Genomic DNA, 24637 nt, shown 5'->3' with positions numbered 1-24637 from the left:
CTTGGTATATTCACAGTGTAATTAACTTGACACGCTGAAGGTTATATTAGCCATTAGCTTCTGTGACAATTGATTAATTCTTTAAAACCAGCTGCTATGATGAAAGTGAAAGGCTGAATGCATTTTCTCCCCTTTTTTATTTCTGTCCTACTAAGCAGTCTGTTTACAAGTGAGTGACAACTCTGACCAAAGGCTGATTTCGTCTTCGTAGACAATTGAATCTAAAAATGGCATTAACATGCTATTAATTGTTTATTGGTATTGACCCAATATGAAGATAACACCCCAAAAGTTTATCAGTTCCTCCATTTCCTTTCAGGCTTAAGGGAATGTCATGAGTTTTTCAGGTATTTGCTCACAAAGTATTGGAGAAAGTGAAATGATCTGATGATGGGACTAGATGGATCACCAAAGTTATTATGATTGATCCTTACGGGGACACAAATGTGAAGTGGCAATCCAGCCAATAGTTGATGAGATGTTTCACTGAAAACCACATTTATCAACCTTATGGTTGCATGAGGAAAAGTTATCATTAGGACACATGGATGTTAAAGTTTCATGGCTATTCACCTGGTAATTGTTGAGATATTTCAGTCTGGATCAAATCGACTGATCGACATCGTCATTCACAGACTCATGTTGCCAGCACAGCTAAAAACCAACCAATTAAAAACACATTCAACATCCGTAATGGTTACATCTTATGCTCCGTCTCTTTAGAAATATAAACTAATGAATATTGCACTTTAATAATAAATTCATTCTAAGTGGTTAAGCTGGTCTCTTTCCTGTGGACTGAGAGTACTCTTCCAGCATGATCGCACTGACTAAGATTGTCCACTCCTCCAAACTGTCTGACCAGTCATTTACAGACCAGAGGTGAGAGAATGAGAGCACTGATGGTTGTGATATCACAAAGATGTACTGTCTACTGTTATATACAGCACCCACTCTCAGAGATAGACATAAAGAATTAATGGCAGAAACAGATGGAGATCCATTAGTTCACCCTGTGTTGTTGCTCCAGAGGTGGAGATGCTCTGATCTGTGGAGTGAACAGATACCAAGCCTACAGTATTATTTATGCAGCATCTCTTAACTTACCTCATAACCAAAGACCAAGACCAAGAAACTAGCATTTTATGTTATGCAGTTTTTATGAGATAACTTTCTTTTAATTGTTCATCTATATTCTGCTGTTCAAATGTATTGTATTATACAAAGATGTGTTCACTGGTGTGAGAGTTTAACATTTAACATGTTCTGACATTGAGTACAGTAGAAAAGCTGGCTAATAGCATGGATTAGATAAGATACATTTATTAAGAAGATACACACTACCACAGTATCATTATGGTCAGGAGTTGTTGAGATGGTTTAAGTAGTGACACCTGACATTTAATTTCTGGATCTTGTTGAAGAGGAATGTCAAGAGCGGGGTCATAGATATGGCCGCTTACTGAGTGGTGGCTAATTTATCTTTATCAAATGCGGTTTTCATACCCTATTGTTTTATATTTACAGCAAGTCTATCTATTCATTTAATAATTAGATTTTTTTTCAATTTTGTTCCACCGCTCATACTGCAGTGATTTTTTTTTTAATCATGTGAGCGTGTAATTGTCAGGAATGAGCACATCAATAGAAAAATAAAATGACAGACAGCTGCATCATGAAGACACTATCAAAAAACAATGACATGATCCATATCATCTTTGTCATTGTTGCCATTTTAACATAAGCAAGTCAGCTTTCCAGCAAGAGTGAACTGCATCTGCCAATCTTTCACATAAAGAAACATATACAAACATATACATGAAGAAAACAAATTCATAAATAAGTTCCTCAAAATTAATAATCCTCTCAGTACTCTGATCATTTGCACTCACCTAGTCCTTTTGTGCTCGAGCGTATTCTTTCATAGGATTTTTTGGAAGGGTCTATTCATTTCTATGGCACAGGGTGTTACTTAATATTCAGAGGCAGTGTGAAAAAGAAAAAGCTGTTTCCATTTCTCTGTAATGATGAGACAAGCCTCAGTGGAGAATAGCACGTACACAGTAAATGTCAAACACTTGACAATCCTCCCCTCCTCAAACACGCATATATTACAGTAACTACCTCTACACACACTCATGCAGACACACACACACACATACACACACACACACACACACACACACCGCTTTCAAGTATAATTGCACATATGGAGACATTTTTTACTGAATCTCTGGAGGTTTTTAGTCTTTACTGTACCACAGAAACATTATATGGGAGCAGCAGCATACAGTATGACACAGAGATTAAGACGACATATATTTCATGGCTTTGCATCTCCGCTGGATTGAATCCAGTCACTCTGAGTTTACTCTTTTCATACAGATACACCAGTCTTTGTTTTAAATATTTGCTCTTGTTCAAGAAATATCAGCAGTGTCCCTGTGAAATGAAATAGACTTCAAGTTCCCTTTATGTATCTTTTTAAGATGAGAGCCATAATCATATCACTGGGAAGATTTCTAGCTTTTAAAGCATGCATAAGTCTAAATGATGGACATACTGTAGGTATCTAAAGAGCTATGGCACAGAGCTGTTGATGTAAAAAAAAAAGGACATATCACATGTTTACTAGATGGGACATTTAAGTGTACAGTACTTTTATTATTATCCATTATCTTGTTAATTCTTTGTCACTTTCTCTCAATGTTTCCTTAGAGATGTCACTTTTAATCCACTGCAGTTTTTCAGGACCACCGTCTGAATTTGATGAGTTTTTGGAAAGCCTGTTTGAACTCATCGTTGAACACGGTGTAGATTACAGGATTGATGAGGGAGTTCAGGTATCCGAGCCAGGTAAATATGTCAAATAGCACTGGTGGGAACCCGCACTCTTTACATATGGCCGTAACAAGCGTGCCGACGAAGAACGGGAGCCAGCAGATGATGAACGCGCCCAGAATGATGCCCAAAGTCTTGGTCGCTTTCCTCTCCCGAGCCGCACACAGACGTTTCCTCTCCAGGACACTGTCTGCCAGCTTCACTTTCACACTGTTCATGAACAGAGGCGATCCTCCTCCTCCTCCTCCTACTCCACCTCCCGCGTTGCCAGAGTGTAGGTGTGCTTCCTGGGCAGAGGCGGAATTAAGAGAACAGAGAGAGGAGCCTGCAGAGGTCTGGATGAGCTGTGCTGTGGTGAAACGTTTCCCCGAGGACGATGGCGTCTTTAGGATGCGGGAGCGAGCAGCAACATAGATCCGACCGTAGAGGATGATGAGAAGCACTGTGGGAACGTAGAAGGCCCCAAAGGTGGAGTATAGGGTATAAGAGATCTGATCTGTATTCACCATACACTCTGTCAGCTCCTCGTGGGCTTTGGCCTGCCGCCAGAAAAGTGGAGGCATGGAAATCGATATGGAGATCACCCACACCACACCGACCATGATCCCCGCCCGGCGCATGGTGCGGCGTTTTGGGTACTCCAGAGCATCTGTGATGGCCCAGTATCGGTCCAGTGCAATCACACACAGGTGCAAGATGGAGGCCGTGCAGAAGGTGATATCAGACGACAGCCAGACGTCACAGACAATCTGCCCCAGCGACCAGGTCTTGCTGACGGTGTAGAGGATGCTGATTGGCATGACTAAAATAGACACGAGCAGGTCTGTGACGGCCAGGGAGCCGATCAGGAAGTTGGCGGGTGTGTGGAGCTTCCTGGTGAGAAAGATGGTGGCGATGACAAAGGCGTTCGAAAGCATGGTAGCCAGCGTGACAATGGCTAACAGCGCAGACAGGGAGACCTTCAGGCCAAGAAGCGTGGCGTTGCTCCACGGTGGAGCAGTTGTGGTGTTAGGGATCTCTGTGAAGTTGCTGGTGAAGTAGTCCAGTGAGTTATTATCCAGCTCCATCTCGACTGCTCCTTTTAAAACCTTATTTCTAGAAGGTTTGTCACAGTGTCATCACTATTATCTACAACTGTACTCTGATCAGTTCAGGCATGACACAGGAGAGGGCCAACGTGGCGCTGTTGTTTTCGGCTGTAGAAGTGTCTTTTATCCTCCTTTTAGTAACTGAGACAATATTTCCCTTGATTTCCCATCCTGTGTATTACAATGTGATGTCATTATCAACCTGTAGCAAACATTTCACAGTTCACGACTTACTAATTTGTCCATTTTGCTTCTCCAGTATTGATTTGCCTCACTGGTGTAGCTGCAGGAGAGAGAAATCCTAATTTGTATTCGGCTCCTGTCAGACAGCCACTTCTTGTGTCTCTTCCCAATGCTCTTATCTCATCTCCAACCAGCAGCCAGCCGGCAACAACACCTTCAGACTGAGCCTTCCTATCTATCAAATGCTTTAGTGGGCTCCTCCTTTTCAATAAAGCTAAGCGGGGAGCTGCATGAAGGAAGATGATGACGACAGATACACGGGTATGCTTGTTGTCTCTCTTATCTATTCTGAAGTCCACGTGAAGCCCTCTAAATTGAGGTTTCCATTGAAACTTGGCCGTGCCTCGTGTCTTTGATGATATTGGAAAGCCAGAACATTACAGTTACATGACGAGGGAATATTCTAGTCATCCAGGCTGCTTGTAGATAATTGCTGGATATCCATGTGGTTTTGGCAGGTATAGAGAGATTTGCAGTAAAATGCCATGATCAGCAAAGCTTTTTTCTCAGGTTCCCAGTGTTAAATGCTTGTGTGTTAGCTTCTCCTCTTCGCAGTGTTGTCTGTCAGATAAACTCTCAGGTGCAGCATCAACATGGATAGGAAGGTTTTCTCTGACATTCATGCAGCTTCCTCTGCAGCAGTTTCATCCTGGAATGGACAAAATGAGAGAGAAAAACAGGAGGAAGATTAGTTATGTTCAACTTTCCCCTCCCCCCATATTCTGCATATGCATACACACACATAAACAAACAACCTACATGATAAAGAACACACATCAGGGGCCATAAATGCACATGAACAACCTGTAAACTCAACCTCAACCTGTATATGGAGCATTATGACTTGATACATGGACTTAACACCCACACACCTTCTGTTACTGTGTTGATTTATTACATTTGTCGTCAGTCTGGCATTGAAATCTCCAGGAGAAGCAAATATAAAGACACTTTATTAAAGTCACCAAGACCTGTTTGCTTTGCTCTAAACACTATATGAAACTATTCATAAAACTGGTGCTTTACTGAGGAATCCAGTGCAATTTTGTAATAAATTTTAGCATCTACAGGGTTTTCCAATGAAAATGCTTCAGTAAAAATTTACTGGTAGGTTGTATGTCATTTCCCCATATTTTATGTCACTTAAAAATGCAAAAAAAAAAAAAAAAAAAAACCCTAAAAATGCACACCTGGCTCAGATGTTTGCCACCTCTGACTGCCTCGGGATGTTGTTTGGTTTTATATTAACTATTCAAAAAAAGACAGAGGACCAATTTTAATGATGTTTCAAAGCAAATATCATTAACAACTGCAACTTTTTTTTCTCACTGACAAGGCCCCAGATAAACTTTTGCTCTTGTGATGTATAAACTCGCTGTATGAACCTTGCTTCACATGACTGTAAATGGTGCACGGAAATTAGATGTTGCCTCCAGGTAAGAGTAACAGAAAGCCGACTTATTTTCAAGTACAACCAAAGAGATAGGAAGTGAAATGTGGAAATGTGGTATTCTGTCCCAATGGCGATGAGGACTTAAAATGACTATTAATCACCACAGAAGGTGAAGGAGGTCCCTCCCTCGAGCTTATCATAGATAAGGTTTGCTTTAATTTATTATTTACAAGCAGCAACATGAATACTGACCACTCATAATTCAAAGGAAAAAGGGAAAACATGCATTAACACATTTAATGGCTTCAGTGCAGCTAAAATGGGGCGTTATGATGGCTGAAACCACTGTTACTGTATCACGACCCACACAATAAATACTGCAAGAAACCTGACAGAACTGATGCCATAACCGACCTTGTGACAAATGATAAATGGTTTACTTTAAACATTTTTGTAAAATTAAACTAATAGCATCGCATGCTCAAGTGACTGAGGTGTGAACGACAGGGATTAGAGACACAAATTAACAAGATTTTGTTATTGGAGCGGGGTTTGTCTGCTTGTTAATTATTTTCTTGGGAATATTTTGCATTTCACACATCAACAAGCTATGAAGTGATGTTGGAATACAAAGGAGCAAAGCTGCTGAAAAACAAATAATGATGTGTGCTGCAGTAATTAAAAATATTTGCCTTTTTTTTTTTTCTCCCCGCACCTAACACATCCTTCTGCTGGCAAATTACAAGCGTCAGGACTGATTTCTGAGTGTGTGTTTGTTCCTGATACAACTCTGCAAATCACCTCCATTAACTGAAGTGTTGACTGGCAGCTGGGCTCTTCAGGGGAATTACTGTGCTTCGGCTATGACAGCAAATAGGCATCTTAAATAGCAGGTTGTCTGTTTAGCACATTCTTTTGCAGCGTCTCTGATGAGCACAAACATTTTGATAAACCAAACTGACTATTGATTGGTTTGGAGCCTTGTGTGTTCCTTATATGCAATGTGTGCTGTCAGTGGTGATGATGTTAGGGAATCACTGAAGGGAAACTCCCTTCTGCTCACTTTATGGGTCGCACATGGAAAAATACATTTCATGCACTGAGTTTAATTACTAGGAATACACAGGTTTTCTCATCTGTTTGTGTCCACCACCAGACTGTAGATGTTTCACTAGCTGGTCAACCAGTTCAAATGTAAACCTGGGATGGAGGTGACGTGCTGTTCTCTACCTGATAAGAACCAAGAGAACATAACATCTTTAGCTTTAGTTATAGGAACCATTAATTCAGAGTTTCCTCACATCCAACATATCCTGAAACATACGTTTTTGTCCCTGCTTTGTCCTGATCGAATAAAAGCCTTTGCCATGACATTCAAATGGCTGAAAGGGTAGTGGACTACTGGCTGCCCTCCATCGCAGACCTGTACATACTGTTTAAGAGCAAAGAAAAGGGCACAGAGTACTGATTGTACCAACCAAGGCAAGCAAGTGCAGCGCTGGTCTCACTGACTCCTGCTGATCTGCACTGCAGCTTTTATGCATTATAATGATGCTGCAAAACAGGAATCGCTTTTGTAGCTTGCCTTAGTGTCATGGTTAGTCATGTCAGTATCCACTGCTGTTTCCTGGAGCACAAGCATCAGTCCTGTACAGTTCTGTAGCCAAGTCAAATGCGTTCTTCTCCTCATGTACAACAATTTAAAACCAAAGGTTTGTTATCAGGGATCCAGACATGTTGCTTAATGCCCTGCCTGTTCAAACAGTGGAAGAGCCATTATACGGATTGTTATTTACACTATATACCATTATTATTGCAAATCATTGATGGTAAGGTTGAGGCTTCTGGGTTAGAACCAAAATACCAAGTGAGACTGGAAAATAACACTTATTAAATGTATCATTCATTTGAATTTGTATTGTTTCTATTTTAACTTGTTGTAATTACCATTTGTGTTAATAATGCAGTATTTTTTTGTATTCATGATTTCGTATTCGTGTATTTTTTAATCGTTGTGCAGTGGTCAAGGAAATATGCAACACAAAGTAACAAAATGTAGCTTTTGCTAAAAATATGTAGCTTGATTTTCCCTGTTAAAAAAATGAAGAAAAACAAAAAGGAAAAAAAAAATGTTGCAATCAAATATGGTACCCAACGACATTAAGTCAGTTCCAGCAAAGTACTCCAGCAATTTAGCTTTGCAGTTAAATCAAGGTGCTGGGCTTGTAAGAAACAAAAAAAGAAACAGCTCAAGATATCCTGAGTTTAAATCCCCTGTATAAGTCGCACCCCCAAATACACCAGATCATACATTTCCCATACTGCAGCTTCATACCATCTTTTATCAGACCCTCCCTGCCTCCTAAATGTCTATATCTTTCAAACTCCATATCCCTGAGTTGTAATGCAGGTTTTTAGCATAGACCGTAAATAAAGATGGGCGTAGCCTCCGTGACGTCTTTCATTGGTTTCTGAAGAATGGTTTTGAAGCTCAGAGCGGGCTGCTCCACCATCACCACCTTGGCAGTGCCTCCCTCTGCCTAACTGCCAGCTAATCCAAAAGTTTTCAGCACCTCCATGTTGGCTTCATTTTTCAGCCCCTGAGGTTGCCACTTGGTTTCCAGCCAAAACTAACATAACCCTGATGACATCACTATGTCATTATCAGGGTTATTCCATTACACCTCGTGGTGAGTAAACCAAACGTCAGTTAAGACCCTGCACTGGTTATGAATGTTTTTGATTTTTGTCGCGTGTGTACTGTAAATACAAAGAAGAACAAAACATCACGTGCAGATGTATGACAGATAGCTGATGGGTGAAGCATGACACAGCATGACTCCTTTACAGTCACACTTCATTGCACCAGTGCAAAAGAGACGGATGAGCACACTGGGTGTCTGGTAATGAAGCTCAGTTGTAGTGTTGTAGATACTGAAGGCACTACACAGTGAGCTAAGTAAGAGGGCTGACGTGAACCTGTCCCCTTGTCCACTATAATGTGTGACTGGTTAACACACACACACACACACACACACACACACGTACAGTAGCATGTTTGATAGATGGCTGAACAGCTTATCTGTTTACACATCACACATGTCAAGAACAAGGCTTATCTCGTAAGGGTCTGGTTTACAGCACAATGAGATAATGAGGTTCATAATGAATGGATGAGAGGAACAGATTTTCAGTCAAGAACAGGCCTTGCCTAAATTGTTTGTGTGAAATATATTAGTGTCTGCATCTGGCTTTGAAATTGAAGATCTAATACAACATGACGTGGCTCAGCCCAATGAGGTGGGATGTGAGCTTATCTTAGCAAGATCACAATAAAAACATGCACGAGACATAAAAAAATGCATTCTTGAGGGTCTGATGAGGAGAACTATGTACAGTATCACAGCCCTGCCCAGTCGGCTCCTTTGCATCACCCCCCCCCCCCCCATTCACATTCAAATCCAATTCAGTCCTTTTCAGGTTTAAGCCAAATCCAAGCAGAGTGTGCAGCAGCCTGTTTGTTGGTCTGGGTGGAACAGTAAAACCCTCTGAACCCAGCAGGCCTGCAAACACCGCATGGCCCCACTGGAGAGAAGCTAACTGATTTAGCTCAGAGGAGGCAGAACCATCGCTACCTCCGCTGTCAGCTAATGTCTGGTGCTTACTCAAGCGTGCACTATACGGTAGGTGAGCGAGGATCTACTGTCTGTGCGTGTGTGTTTGTGTGCGTGCGTGGACGGAGGATTCGAGGGATGGGGGGTGGCAGAAGTTTACATCACTGGAGGGAGAGAGAGGCTGGGGATTGCTGATGGGGCAAATGGAAGAGTGTTTGGATAAAAGAGGAGTCTGGGGGATCGGTTGAGTTGCAGCTTTACACAGAATCATGCTGTGAACTGTTTTGTAATCAGTTCAGCTTCAAAACAGGGGCTTAATTTCCACTGGGGATTTTTCTCCCTCTTTTTCCAGGATGTTTGAATTATTGCAGGTTGATTTTTATACTGAAGTCTGTGAACATTGTGCTGTTGCTGTCCTGCTGCTGTAGTCCGGATCAGGGAAGATCTGAGTTTACAAATATGTGTAAAAATACTCATCTGAGTTCCCTTTGGTCATTACCCTACGCCTACAAACACGCTGCTTTTGCTTACTAGTGAACATTGTTGGGGGAGTATGCCGCCTGAAAGGAATACCTGCAGACACCACTCAGGACTGAAAGATATTTCAAACCTTTCTTTTTTTTGCTTAAAAAAATGATTACAGTTATTTACAGATAAAATTCTCCTGAACAGACAGTGGCTTCCATAATAATCATTGTTCAACTGTCTCATAGCCAAGCGTGCATTCTCAATGACGGCGGCTCATTTTGCTGCCAGCATGCTGTCGTTGGATTTAGTAATAAAAAATCATTTTTTACAATGTAGTTTGCTGAGCACCAGCAAGCACCTGCTTGGCTGCATCATGTGTGGGAAATAAGACTGGTAGGAATGTTTTATCAGTCAACATGACTTCAGCCCAAAAGTTAAAGTGTACACAAGCAAAACAGACAGCAGAGAGCGACTGAGCCCAGACCTGTAAAGGCAGATTTACTCACAGAGAGAGCAGCGCAAATGGAAATGCTTTTTATGAATGGCTGGCATGTACTGTATGAAGTGCAACATGCTGGCATGTCGCACTGCAGTTCAGGAAGAGGCGAACGAAATCACATTATTTCTCAAGGGCTCAAGGGTTTATCGTATCTCAGCTTTTCGCAGGAGCCTGGGAGCGTGGAGCGTAGGTGTTTCTCTCAGGCTGTGTGGGCTGCACGTGTGCATAAGCTTGCACATCTACAATCACACATACAGTACATGCACCACTTGCACCACACTCCACAAACCATCCACCTACACTCACACACACACACACACCTAAATAGAAGCAGAGGGGCTTCACAGGTTCGTGTTGATTTATGGTGACTGATCGGTGTGCTAACAAATGAACTGCAGAGAGGGTGTATGGGAGTGTCGTTAACCAGTGACAGAGGTCTGTTCAAACCTCTGGGCGCAATCCTCAGGACTCATTATAAAGCCTGAGAAGAATAATCTCAGCTCTTCTATAAACTGGTTACATAGCAGGATGTAAAAATCAGTCCAAATGCAGCCTTCAACAACTTTAACAACACATCAAAGCCTCCCATTGCAGAGACAACCTTCCCACCAACATTTTCTTTTTCTACACTACTCCAAAGTAATACACTCCTCACACTCACTGTGTGCACATGACCCTTAGAAAGTGGAACAGATCCAGTGTAAATCTAGGACACCTGAGAGGCCCTTTATTGAGAGTGGGCCTGCGATGCATGAGTCAATGCAGAGATTCTCTGTCACAGCCGACTATGAGCTAATCTATGTGTGTGTAAGGAGGAGAGAGGAGACAGAGAGAAAGAGACAGGACTCTGGTTTAAATCTGGGGTGATGATAGAAGAGCTTGCGATTAGAACATTGTTAGTGTTAAATATGCATTAATAAAACAAAAGATAAATTCTAGGTAGCCTTGTGCAGGATCACAGAACACACTAAATTAGCCAGTCTGCAATTTCTTTTCAAACCTGGTGTTATTTTTCAAAGAAATAGTAGTAACTACAATAACATTTCTGCCATTTTCCCCATAAAATAATCCGATTTCCATTCCCAAATAGATTAAACCTCACCTTTAAAAAACCAAGTAGATTATTCCTAACCCTGTACATTATGCCTAGGTAAATTAACCACTTTACCACAGCAGTACACAGATTTTTCTTTTCATATCATTTTTCCCACTGACTTGCAATTCTTATTGCAAACTAAGACAAAGTGGAAGTAAGTTACATTGCACATTTTCAGAAAAGTTGCTGCAGGGGAGCCCTGGTAACTGCACATCCATGGTTTGATTCCTGGCTGGGGTCCCTGACAAACCCTTCCTGACATACCCTTCTGTCTCCCCCATGTTTCCTGTCTCTCTCTAAAGGCAAAATGCCAAAAGTAAATAAATAAATAAAGTTGTTGCAGATTCACTTGTTTCAGGCTGCAACTTTATACAAGAAATGCAGCTCAAAGTGTGAGAGCTCCCTCCATTAATCCTGTTTACATGACTCCAGTAATTATCCATTCAAAATGGCATAAAATATACCACTTCAAATAAATCCCTTCACGTTGTTCATCACAGTCACATGCATGTTTGCCACACATTAAAAACACTATATTTTAGACAGCTGCTGGTCTCCAGACAATCTAAACATTTTTTTAGACAAGGACACAGACTGAAGACTGATGCGAACAGGCCGTCCTGAGGGACGTCAGTGATGCTGAGCGGAGACAGACTTCAGAATAGCCCAGTGTGATCTGATGTGTCTGCTGAGTCCTCACACTGTCAAGCTTATCTCCTACAGTAAACTCACTCAGAGCAGGAGCTGTGTTTTGAGCAGTTATTTTATCAGGAATGCAACAGAAGGACACACGCAACACCTCTACTGGAATACATTCATCACCGGTACCAGTGCTTGTGTCTCAGTGTGTTATTGTAATATTACTGTTGGGTTACTGGATCAAAACAAACTCTTGTCTTGGGTGGTTTCGATCCCCGCTGGATACATTTTCAACCCAGTGATTTATAGTTATATGACATATGCACATCCACACACAATATATTTAACGGCCATATCAGCATAGTCGTCATCGCTATCAAAAACAGGGGTTGACACAATGAAGACTTTAAGGATTACAACCTTAAAGATGTTAAATACAAGCTCTGTCCTGCTGTCGTAATTGTGTCGCATTGGCAATTGTCAAAAAAATGGTCAAAGTAGATACCGTATATTTAACAACCCTTTCTGAGAGTACAGTAGATCACATGTTCAGTTAGAGGCTCTACTGATGAAACTGCTGTCACTGTAGGCTTCCCCTCTTGGGCAAACTTTATCTCTTCTTGCTCTCAGTTTCCGTATTTGACTTGTTTTTGTGGACTAAATATGGCTGAAGTGTCATTAGCAGTAAACAAAGTTACCATCACTAACAGAAACATCTGTTCGCAGCACATACAGTATACAGGCTAAATTTATTGCACAGGGATAAAAACAAAAAAATGTGACCTTTTGAATAGAATTATAAAAATCTACACTGGTAAGAAGCCACCACAATATTTAAAGACAACAGAAAAGAGCAGGCTGTGGATGCCATGATGTAGACAGTGAGGAGGATGTAGTTTGACCAACAACACCAACAAATCTAAATTTGAGAGGTTTAAGTGAGGAAGCTCTGCAGGTAACGTTCATATCAGTGTTTGGTGACAAACAGCAGTGCTTTTATCTTTATCCTCCGTGTTTGAGTGTGTGTATGAGTCATAAAAGCGAAAGGGGCAGAGGTTGGAAAACAATGATCCATCCGGAAACAACAACGGATGTTTGACGAGAGCACTGAAGAGGACAACTTGAGAGCCTATTAGAGGCTTACTTTATATAGACAGAAATTGATATTACAAACAAAGAGTTCAGTAAGATAGCACATGACTAACAATAAGTGTACAGAGCATTAGATAGAGAATAAAACTGAATATATCAGGGGACCTGAAAACATATTAAAGAAAGCACAGCTGAATATTAAAGCCAGTTCAGACTGTGACTGCCGTTAGTTCAACTGCTGATCTACTGTTGAATGAAAAAGAGATTTAGTTGTGTTGTGTAGACACGAGCCCTGAGATGCTGTTTATTCATCCCAAGCTTCTTCAGCTCCCCTTAAATCTACCCTCAGTGAATTTTCACTCTCTTAAAATGAGTAAATCCAACTTCACTTCAAAGAAATATTTTTTTCCCATATAATCGATAAAATAATAAATCACTGATTAAGAAAAAACAAACTCCCTTCAAAGCCACAGAAGACACTGTACAACTGTTTCCACTGGGGAACAGTAGAGTAGTGCTCCTCATGACTGTAAAATTGACCAGAGTCAGAGTTCTCTCTTAAAAGGTGAGAAAGTTAGCTTGAGTTTCAGGTGGGCTCGATGGACAGCTATCATTACAGACCTTTAGACTGCAGAATCATTTCTATTGCCTTTAAATTAATTTCACTTGTCTGACTTCTGATCCTCAGATCTCAAACTTAGCAGAACAGCGGCAGTGGGCTTTAACAGGAGAAATAGCTGGGTGTCGTTGACACAGCAGTGAAATGAAAGATTAAGATTCATGTGGCTGATTGTTAGCGTGTGCAATGAAATTGGACTGGGAACCGAGCCCTGCAGCACTGTGCATGTTGTGAGGAAGATGAGCTGCAGTGGTGAGAGATTGTTCTCCAGCTACACCTGCACAGAGTGCAGAGTGGTCCCAGCAGAGAACTTCACAGTGGGCTGATTAGATCTTGTGCAGCTGAAGTGCACAAGATCTTATCACACTGTTTGGTTTGTGCAAAGAAGACAAGGTTCTGTGTTTTTGTGTACAGTAGACACGATGGTTTAAACACTTGTCCAATGGTTCACAATAAGCAACAAGCCAGCGTTTACTGACATCAGAAGGTCATTAGTTACACTAACAGTTGCTTCCTGTTTACCGTATAAGCACCAAACTAAACATGAATTATTCAGAAATGTAAACAGCAATATTCGAGGATCTTTCATATGAGACCGTGTTAAGGACACAAAGATCAAGTGCTGGTTTTTCTAGAAGGGCTTAAAGTGAACAGTACATGTGGCCAAGAAGATGTATGACAGACTAAATTAACTGATGGGACCAGCTCCTTGTACCTTCCTCTTCCTTGTGATTTTAAATGTTTTTCTATGCATTTCTGGGTCATGTTTCAGCACTTTGAATTGGCCTTGTGTTTAAAACATGCTATAGAAATGAGAATAGATTCAAAGAAACTACGGTATTTCTCTGGGAAAAAGGGTTAATAGCTTAGTTGATTTCAAGTCAAACAGGATTGAAACTGTCAACCAAGGGCAGTGAAACAAAACGCTGACGCTACATCTTTAAGGAGTACAATGAAAATAAAATCTCTACCTGGTCATTTTCATGCACTTCAAAGTACCAGATATACTCTGGACCTGTCACTAATGACTGTCAGCGTGTCGGGGATTTTACAATTTACTTGTCTGACTTCTGATCCTCAGATCCCTAACGCGGTAAAACAGTGGCAGTGGGCTTTAACAGGAGAAACAGTTGGGTGTCATCAACATGGCAGTGAAATGAAAGATTAAGATTCATGTGGCTGATTGTTAGCGTGTGCAATGAAATTGGACTGGGAACCGAGCCCTGCAGCACTGTGCATGTTGTGAGTAATATCTTAGCTGATGAGAGATTGTTCTCCAGCTACACCAGCGCAGAGTGGTACCAGCAGACACCGTCACTGTGGGCTGATTAGATCTTGTACAGCTATATAGTGAAGATCTTATCACATTGTATGGTTTGTGCCAAGAACACAAACTTCTGTGTTTTTGTGTACAGTAAGCACATTAAAACGCTAGGCATTCAGTTAAAAATGGAGTATTGTCAAGTCACATTAAGAATTAGGACAACGTTTACTGACATTGGAAGGTCATAATTGCCATGTGCTTCACACATAATTGGCCTCATGCAGGAACATTTGTGTATTCTTATTCAGAATCTCTATTTTTTCTTTTCTTTGAGGTTTATTAAAGATCAAAGTCGGATTGACCAAATTCTCTTAACTGGATGAATGTAAATCATGAATTGTTCATTTTTAGCTGATGAGTGCCACCTATTCACAAGGAGGTGTGCATTCATGACACCGGGTCATTAGCATAATAGATGACTCAAAAATTGCTTTACAGGGCTACTTTACCCTCCTGATCTGTTTGTGGGAAACTATCACATATTAACAGCTCAGCTGTTAATGACAGAAAGTTGCTGCCATGTGAAAAGTAGATCAAAAGCTCCTATAATGTTTTGTCTTTTCCACCTCATACAGTGGATGGACTGTGCTACAGCACAGACATTTCTAAAAGCCCTGAATTTTTCTTTATAGTGTGGTATTTTCCACTTCTCCGACGTTTCGCTCTAAAGGCTCTCAGCCAACAAATTACAGTGTCTTGGATAATGTGAGAGAGCTACTCTCGTCAGTGCCCTTCAGGTAATGGAAACAGGCATCTTTCAACAAGTAGTCAATCTTGAAACATTGACCGCTAATGGCCTGAGTGGCAGAGCTACTGCTGTGAGAGTGGGGAGTACAGGCCTGTATGGATTCTGCTGATCCCTGCTGTCATCTCCACGGTAAGTGACACATTGTTATGATCTATAATTACAGCATTCATCTGGAGGGCCCAGTCTCAGGATTCAGCTCTAATTATATGGGTAGGCTGACTGTAAATTGGTCAGGGACGGAGCGGTACGGACTGAAATGCAACAAAAATCAGAAAAAAAAACACGAGGGTTAAATCATCCCAAATATAAACAAAACATGATTCACATTTCCCTGAGATACTACAGTGTAGTGGATCGCAATCTCTACAGTAACAAAGGTGTAGAAAATGATGAAGAGAGAGAGAGAGAGAGAGAGACAGGGAGTTTATATTGTGAATAAAAAACAGCTTTCTTACACTGAGACCAATCCCTTGTGAATAATCCAGGCTGTAAATCCAGTGGGATTACCACTGATACAGTCTGAATTTTCTGGATTCCTTTAATTCCAGTGTAAAGAGAAAACTGAGCGGCATAAAGAGTGACAAGAGGATTTGATGAAAAAGGCTGGGGGAGTTGAGCTAGTGTGCGTAAAAAGCAACGTTTGAATCTGTGTCAATATTCTTCCAGTATAAAGAACCAGCTGTACAATTGTCACTTCTGTCTAACTCCCATTTTGGATATTTTCATAGTTTTAAACTTTACCTTATGAAACTCAAATTTTAACAATGCATTTGAAATTCAACATCAAAGATAAATATAAATGTTAGGGTACGGACGTAAAGGAAATTTGGTGCGCAGTGTCGATTCTGCACAACTGCACTTTCCTTGCCAGAGATTTGAGATTCTAGAGTTTCCGAAAGGGGATCGGCCACGGTCTAATCACGACCATTGATGATACAAGTCCAGCTCATCAGCACTTTAAGAACTTTAATGATGATATAATGATGCAGACTCTGTTGGGTAAAATGTGTGTTATTATCGGGATGATTTCAGTCTGCAGCGGTGAGTTTTCTTCTCACATGTAAGCACCTGATTGTGGCTGATTGGGCTGTTTTTCTCAACCTTTTTTTTTCTTCAACTTTTTTTTTTTTGATGGTTCAGGCAATCCTGCCACAAATGTAATGCCTGGCCTTTCCTGTGTTGTGCTTTCCCTGGTGTTGTGGCCACACAGAAAATATTTCCGCCACATTTTTCAGACGCCTGTCTCGCACACATCTGACGGCAGATACTCCTGTTGTGATCAATTCTGCTGTCTACTTGGGATGTGTATTGGCTTGAGTTTTACTTTTTCTGACCATCTGTACTCTATCCTGATTGTCAGGCAGGTCACCATGTTTGGTACAGTCACAGGGTAGCCACACCCTAATGTATAACCTGCTTTATTGTCTGTTTTCCTCCAAATGGGACCATAGTTTAAAAAATGAACATCATGTTGTATTGAAGAGGACTTGAAACTAGCCATTGAGACCATGAACTTATTCTTTTTGCAACCAGTGGAGTCGCCCCCTGATGGTCACTAGATGGAATACAGGTTTAAGGCAGCCAACGTGCTGCTCACGCTATGCCTCCTGTGTAGGCACTTGTAAATCTTAATGAATCAGATGTGTTTCATACAATGAATGCTAATGATTTCCTCTGACATTACAGGAGGCACCCTTCATTTGCAGTGTGCCTCCACTGTACAACTCTGTAGGAAACCCTGAATGTTGTCACTAGCATACTTTGGCTTGAGGATAAGTGCTAGACTTGTTTTAATCTACCATTATTAAGGGAATCTGTATCTTCATATCAGCAGCTTCTCTTGGATAACTCAGTTACCAGCACTCTATATGACACACTTTACCATCTGCATATTTACATTCCCAGTATTGTTGCTGTAAATCAGTGGGTCAATGAGTAGATTTCATGGTCATTTTTGGCACAGTTTAAATTTGCCCCTGTAGAGGTGGAGCCTGATGGTAGCTCCACTCTTACTTGTCCACTTTTCCTGATACCCTTATGTAGCAGAATAAAGATTTGTTGTAGTGGCTTTTGGCTTAAGAGGATCTTTCTGTTAGGTCACTCGGTAATTATTGGCCAATCACCATAAGGGGACGCACTATAAAAGCAGGTGACTCTCGGGTGCTCTTTCGTTTCTGCCGAGAGCGCGCGCCTCGTTTCCGGTGCCCCTTGCTTCCGCTTTGCTGCAGGTAGGAGAGAGTCGTCGTTGTTTGCAATTTGGCATGTCCTTGTTGCGAGACTGCTTATATTGGTTGCTTATGACTTTATAGATCTCCTGGCTGTTGCTTCCCGTGTTCTGAGCAGTGAACTTCCTGCTGATCGCCGCTGGTAGGTTCCTCCCCAGTTTCATTGTGCCGCAAACTTTCTGCCGATGGTATTTTACCAACAGTTGTGCTTTAGGTAATGACTGCTGGATCAGACTAGCGCCTGCAGATTCCCTTGTCTTCCTGCGGGTGAGAGCTCACGCGGCCCGATTGGTATGTAGCCTACTCTAACATTAGTTTTCAATTTTATTTTATTATTGTGGTCTAATTTGATCTGCATGCATTGTAGGAACTGGCCTGCTGTTGGCGTGCGCAGCCTTGTTGGAGCGACGGCTGCTGCCGTGGCGCACACAGCAGGGACGCTGCTGCTTTGCCTCTGGCTGTTGTTCGGCCTGTAATCGTTTAATGTGTCTGTGTTTATTTTAACTTGGGCCCGTTTTTTAAGTGTGAATGGGAAGAAATGTGATCGTGCAGGATTGTATTTTGCGATGTTCTGATTTATTTGTAATTTTGTATCTACAGCTGCCATCTAAGCAGCCTTAATCAGGTATGGTTTACGTTGTGTGAGTGCAGTCACACAGCTGTTCATCCACAAATAGTCTTGTAGTTTATTTTGTTATACATAGGATTTGTAAGATATTACTACTCTTCATTTTCATGTTAATTTATGTATCGTTATATGTGCTGATTTATTAATTGAATCGATCATTTAGCACTAATTAGTTTCTTTTCTTTAGTCTATTTTCTTCTTTAGTTTCCTTTTTTTCTCTGGTTACACCACTGGCAGGAGGCCATTGTGAGAGCTGCTGATAACCAGTGTCAAGGTTTCAGCATTTGGCCACTGCGTGGTTTATATCTTATGTTGGAAGTTGTAATGTCTTAATTATGTTTTGTTTGTTTTAGGAGCTGGGTACCTGCGGTGGTGGTGGGGTTGGTGTCCTTCTTTGGTGGTGGAGCCCTCTTTTTGTGTGCAGTGTCTTGAGTCTCCCAGTATTGAGTCCACTTGTGTGGGTGTGTATGTACGTGTGCTTTCGGGTGACTTCTCCTGGGATCCCCCTTTTATGGGCCTACCCTACCACTAGTAAGCCCCTAAGCTCCAGTTACTTTCAGTTACCCTGCTACTGAGTGAATTGTATTTTTAATGATCATCCTTATGTTACTAAATGGTTAATAAATATTATTGATGGATGGAACCATGTCTCCGGCCTCCTGAGTAAAACGAATCTGTATGCCTTTCTAAAATATCTGGTATCAATTGAGGGTTCACAATTCCTTGGGTGAAATTCCCAGGGTGGCGTTGTCGGATTACAGTATTTGTAATGTATAAAACCTAGGGGTTTGTGTGTATTCTCCTCCCCCACGTGCTCGCGCCGCCACACTTAGCAGATCACCAGTGGGGTTTAATTATCATCTTGGTATATGTTGCCATTGACCAATGATTGCTTTTGAGTTTTGATTGATTAACATCTTGCATTGTTGATGAATATTTTTTTTTTGCTGTGCATTTGAGGATCCACGTGTGCAGCCTTGGCTATCTTGTCATTGGTCAAGGCTGTTCTCAAATTTGTGTGTTCAGTCTTCAAGTCATTTAGGTTTTTTTTTTCCAAACTGCAATCTGAGCTAGTACTGATGCTGGTGTATTGGAAACACATGTCCAGCTCAGAAGAAGAAGCAAATTATTTGTCAGTAGCTCAATGGTCCTGTTTCGCTCGTGGAAGATTCTCATGATCAGTACTGTTCTAATGATGTTAGGAAGTCAGGGTTGAAGCCTGATATCAGTAACATTGATAGTGCTGTTATGGGTTTATTAGATTCTGAGTTTCTTTTGCAGATCACATCAGGCCTTTGGCGTGTTTCTGGCACATTGTTGGATCTCTGATTGTGCCTGGTTCCTGTTCTGAATGCTTTCAGATCTATCAGCTGCGGATTAATGCCTTTATGATGTTATGTTTATTTCTCCCCTTTGGTCTTCCTGTATTGTTCAGTATCAGCCTTTGATGCTCCATCTTACTAACCTCTTTGCATGTTTACTCTATGTTGGCTTGTTTACTTGATCTCGCTCGTACTAGAAGACACTGACTATGACTTGCCAAGTTTATCTGCTTGCCTTGTGTATTATTACTGCTGTGGCATATTAACACATCAGTTTCAGTTATAGCAGTAGTGGGAATAATAAGTAATGCTGCCCTGAGACCTGCTGTCACGCTGTCTGACTGCTTCTCACTGAGTTTAGGAAGTGTAGTTTGGTTGACAGTAGTTAGCGCTCATGTCAGCAGTCAGGCAAATTAATGGGTATGGTGTCAGTGTACATCTCATCTTCCTCATCGCACTTCCAGTATCTCCTGCCCGTTCTTCTAATATTGACATTTTCTAGGTAGCGAAACAATTACCACATGATCTTTCTCTGACACTTCAAAGATTTGCAACAAAGACGTGTAGTCACGGCAAGGTGTTATACGGCTGAATGGCAAACTCTTCTCAACAGACGCTGCCCTGCCATCTGCTCAGCTGTAATTCTGCTAACTCACGCGCTCCACGGTACTTGAAACAATGGAGTCAGTCTGCAGGACAAACAATGTAATGGAGACACTGCGATAAATTACCTGAAGTGTTTTTGTGTGTTTGCTGTGTTATGTCTTGTAATAAAAGAGGTATTTTGGAGCTGAACAGTTTACATTATGCAGTGACAAATGCTAAAATTGTGAAACAAATGTAAACACTGTACATACTGTACATCAACTCAGTCCAACGAGTCGGTTAGCTCCACGTCCTGAGATGCATTAAACTTCTGTGATGCATTGCCAGACTGATGCAAACATGCTATACATTACACAGTGAGTGCTACATCTATGGTAGCCAGCTACTAGTGAATTACAATGAGAAAGCTGTGATGAATGTGTGATACAGTACTGTAAGTGTCTCATCAGGATCCTCTATGCTAAGCATTATTCCTGTGATATAAATCAAGATAGTTAGATAGCTGATCCACATGCCAAGTCCAAATGTATGATAACTCAGAAATATGTACAACATTTAAACATTTGTAGAAGAAAAAATGGCTTTTGGGATGTAACTAATTAGTTTGGCAAATTAAATCCTATCTTAGATAACAAGTGACACAGCAGCTAACAGTAGTAGGCTGTAGACTCTGGCATCTATAGCATTCTTTTTTCTTTTTTTTTTTAACATAACTTGTAACTTGTATCTGTAACAAAATAAGTAGTGTGAAATGCCCCATGGCCTTGGACATAATTCTTATCATACTAGGCTACTATAAATCCAGCTTCACAACTGTCGAAAGTCAGCTATTTTGCAGCTTATGTTGGATCAGACATTTGTTTAATCCATTCCTTACACTTTTGCTCTTGTATTTTTGGTTTTAGGCTAAAAGAAGAAACCACGCTCCAAACTCTTATCTCAAACTTTATAGGATATAACTGTTCACATTATTGTTGTTTGTGGAGGAGGTTTAGCGGTCAGTTAGGCTACTCTATAGCTGGGTGTCAGTATTATTTGTAGTTGTATAAAAGTGATGATATTGTTGTAAGGTTTGATTCTCTGATATTGAACTCTTACATACCCTGACTCTCAGCATCACTTCACTTGTCCCTGAATGAGAGCAGTGATTGTCCCAGCAGGGAGGGCTGCATTTCAGTTTCAGCTCAATTTTCTATCAGGGAAAAAAAATACATGACTCTGAGCAAATGAGGGGTAGATGGTGACTTTAAAAAAAAAATCCTATATTCTCTCTCTGCAATAAGATATTAGAAAAAGCTGTTCTTCTATGCACATGTGGTGCACTCCTGAAATCATCAGCCATTAATTGCCTGTTCCTGCATTAATTATTAAACCAGAATTTTACACTTTGCCTAATGAGCTACAAATGAATCTTCTTTGTGGTGTGCTCTCTCACGCCCCGAGATAAGAGGAGAAAAATCCTCCATCATTGTGTAAGAAAATGACACATTCAACAATATTATAATCCAAGATTAGTTTGTTTCTAGTTTTTATCATAATTTTCATTATTAAGTAGGGAGCAGGGATGGTATGGCATGAGGAGGAGGTTCTGTCATTGTAATGGGTTGTCAATTCAGGTCTCTGTCTTCAGTCACGCCCTGATAGTTTGTGTGTGTGTGTGTGTGTGTGTGTGTGAGTGTGTGTGTGTGCACCTTTGAGTGTGTGCATGTAGCAGGTCTGCTTAAGTGTGAGAGGACGGGGGAGAACGGGGGGTGTCAGTGTGAGAGCGAGAGAGGAAACTCCACACGTGTGAGTGTGACATGGAGTGACATTGTGTGCTCAGAAATACTTTTCATCAGGGCACAGTAATAATGATTCTCTTTCATTTCGCTGAGTATCTCTCGCATCAGTCGGCTACTTAAAGCAAAAATGCACCACTCTCTCTGTGACGAGAGCCTGGGGTAGGTTTCTGAAAAGCTTGAGAGCGCGGAGAACAGGTCTATTTTCTTCCAGCTTGAAATGGACTTAATGCTTGTGCTGCTCACCTCTCCTCCTACCAGCAGCTACTGATGGCAAAAGAAGCATCTTCTCATGTTATTCAGGCATTTCTGTTTCTTCTTCAGAGAGAATATGATCAGATAGAGAGGGTTATTATATATTATGAGGATTGCTGCAGTCCATACAAATCCAACTAGAAGATGATCATGTGCATAGTTCCTCATTCAGCATAATATCAAACCACCACAACATACATGTTTTTTTAATGTCTCCTACAAACCTATAGCCAATATCACCATGTAATTCCACTCCCCTGCTCTACATCTATTAAACGAATTCAGCTGCATACACCACAACTGTGCTGGGTTGGAGGTTAACACTTTAAATATAATGTCAGTATTACAGTCAGTCGACCAGTGGCTTCCCTCTGAAGCACTTTGCAGCAGCAGATTATGTACATTCAAGACTTATTTAGAAATAAACAAGTTTAATCACGTTATTTAACGGCTCGCCTGCTCTCAGCCTAACCATAAGCTGTTAACTCACAGGTCCGAACGGCTGTAACAAGACAAGTCAGAAAAAAGTCCCTGTAACCATCATTTTCTCCATCATTTTCACAAAATTCACTATATCATCATGGTCAAGTATGTTTGAGGTAACACGAAGGGCAGATCAAGTATCTAGTATTATGAAGCTGCAGTAAATTGCTTTGATGAACAGAGACCGGTTAGGGTCAGGGTTTTTTTTTTTTTTTCCAGCTTTCAAGCATGTCCTTATTTTGAAGCCATCACCCTCCAGCTGTTTCCTCACCCTGAAAATCAGTTTGGCCCACTGGGGTTTCATGCACATTTTATCCATGTGGGCTTACTTTTTTCCCTCCTATCTCTCATGTTCTAACACCTTTAAACCCATGCAGAGCTCTTGTTGTTTCTCCCATGGGGGCTCATATGTTGTTTATCTGGTGCTCAACAGCTCGTAGTGACCTGTGTCATAGCCTCTGTAGCATTTCTCCTGGTGTCACTGAAATGGTGCAAGCGGTGTGACCTTCTCCTGCTCCCTTCCAGTGCTAGGATTATCTCAGGATTCTCTGCGTTTGATATTTCTTAGATATTTTTTGTACTTGGTGATGCTCGTCTTAGTCTTTTCGCGAGTGGAAAGATTATCCTTCACTCTCGGTTTCGTCTCGACTAGGAATATAGTCTAATGTCATCTCCTCTGCGCCCACAAGTCCGTGCGTAATAGTGACAAACAAGCGCGGACAGATGGAAATGTTAGAAAAAAGAGAATGTTAGAAAACTTACCGGGGTTTTTCCTTCGTTTGGTGATTTTTCCTCCTATTTTTCTTTGAAATAAGCGCAGCACAACATCAGGCAGGGAATCCCGGCAGCTGACTCCCTCATTTACGCGCGTCCAGTGCAAACAAACGAAACACGGACTGGTTACATTCAGACGGCGGCAGCGGACAGCCTCTGTAGATGTTCCTGCTCCAAGTTTTTCACATCTCATCTAAAAGCTGAAGTGAGTGTGTCTGCGTGTAAACACACTTAACTCAGTCCGGGTCAAGGTACTTGAGCGACTCGTACTTATTTACTCTGGTCTCTAATGACTTGACAACAGCCTCTGCGGAAAAAAAAGGCTCCAGAGTTCAGGGACCAGAATGTGTGAAACGCGTAAAAGCTGTGGTACCGGCGGAGCTCCGACTGATGCACCAAGACGCAGCTCGGTGTGGGTCGTATCCCCTCCGGGGAGAGACACGGTGGCTTCCAGATGCTGAACGATCTCCTCTGCTCCGGGTGATATTACAGAGTCGTCAACAAGTTGCCGTCAAATTTGTGTTTCTGGGAGGTTTTAGCGGAACTGGCTGCACGGCAGAGCACCGAGCCCCCCCCACACACACACACACACACATTGTGAGAGAAGTTACCCACTGCAGCCACAGGCGTGTGTTTCCAAGTAATTCAGTGGATTTCTTTGACAGTCCGCCCTGTTATTGCAACACTATGTAGGGCAGAGGTTCTCAAGATAGGGTACAGATAGGGTTAGGGTCAAAATTGAACCTAACAGTAAAACCATGACTTTATTTTAAATTCTGTTTAAGTCATTTGCTAATTTAAAAAGGAAATATTTGAAAATAAAATTCAGTTGTGAGCTCAGATTTCTGAGGAAATCCTTCAAGATTAAATCAGTGATAACAAAAAGGAAAAAAAAAAAGACC

The 24637-nt window shown here is 41.3% G+C and overlaps 1 protein-coding gene and 1 long non-coding RNA gene across 2 annotated transcripts; one reads left to right on the top strand and one right to left on the bottom strand.

Moving 5' to 3' along the window:
* Positions 1-1156: 1156 nt before the first annotated feature.
* Positions 1157-24297, bottom strand: htr1d (5-hydroxytryptamine (serotonin) receptor 1D, G protein-coupled). The gene is made up of 2 exons (XM_071498683.1): positions 23724-24297; positions 1157-4821 (listed from the first exon to the last, which is right to left on the bottom strand). The coding sequence occupies exon 2, from the start codon at positions 3906-3908 to the stop codon at positions 2748-2750; it is 1161 nt and encodes a 386-aa protein (XP_071354784.1). The 5' UTR covers positions 3909-4821; positions 23724-24297; the 3' UTR covers positions 1157-2747.
* On the top strand, positions 17664-19561 carry LOC139633176 (uncharacterized). Its single transcript, XR_011693701.1, has 3 exons — positions 17664-17892; positions 17974-18031; positions 18104-19561. It is a non-coding gene; the product is annotated as an uncharacterized lncRNA (long non-coding RNA).
* Positions 24298-24637: the final 340 nt, after the last annotated feature.

This window comes from Trachinotus anak, unplaced genomic scaffold (assembly GCF_046630095.1).
Source record: "Trachinotus anak isolate AG129_WGS33_773 ecotype Australia unplaced genomic scaffold, CSIRO_AGI_Tana_v1 ptg000015l, whole genome shotgun sequence".
NCBI lineage: Eukaryota > Metazoa > Chordata > Actinopteri > Carangiformes > Carangidae > Trachinotus > Trachinotus anak.
This window is presented reverse-complemented; position numbering and strand designations above follow the sequence as displayed.

Bases quoted from the DNA above. Each gene is read 5' to 3' on its own strand.
- htr1d (XM_071498683.1), bottom strand. From the start codon at position 3,908: ATGGAGCTGGATAATAACTCACTGGACTACTTCACCAGCAACTTCACA.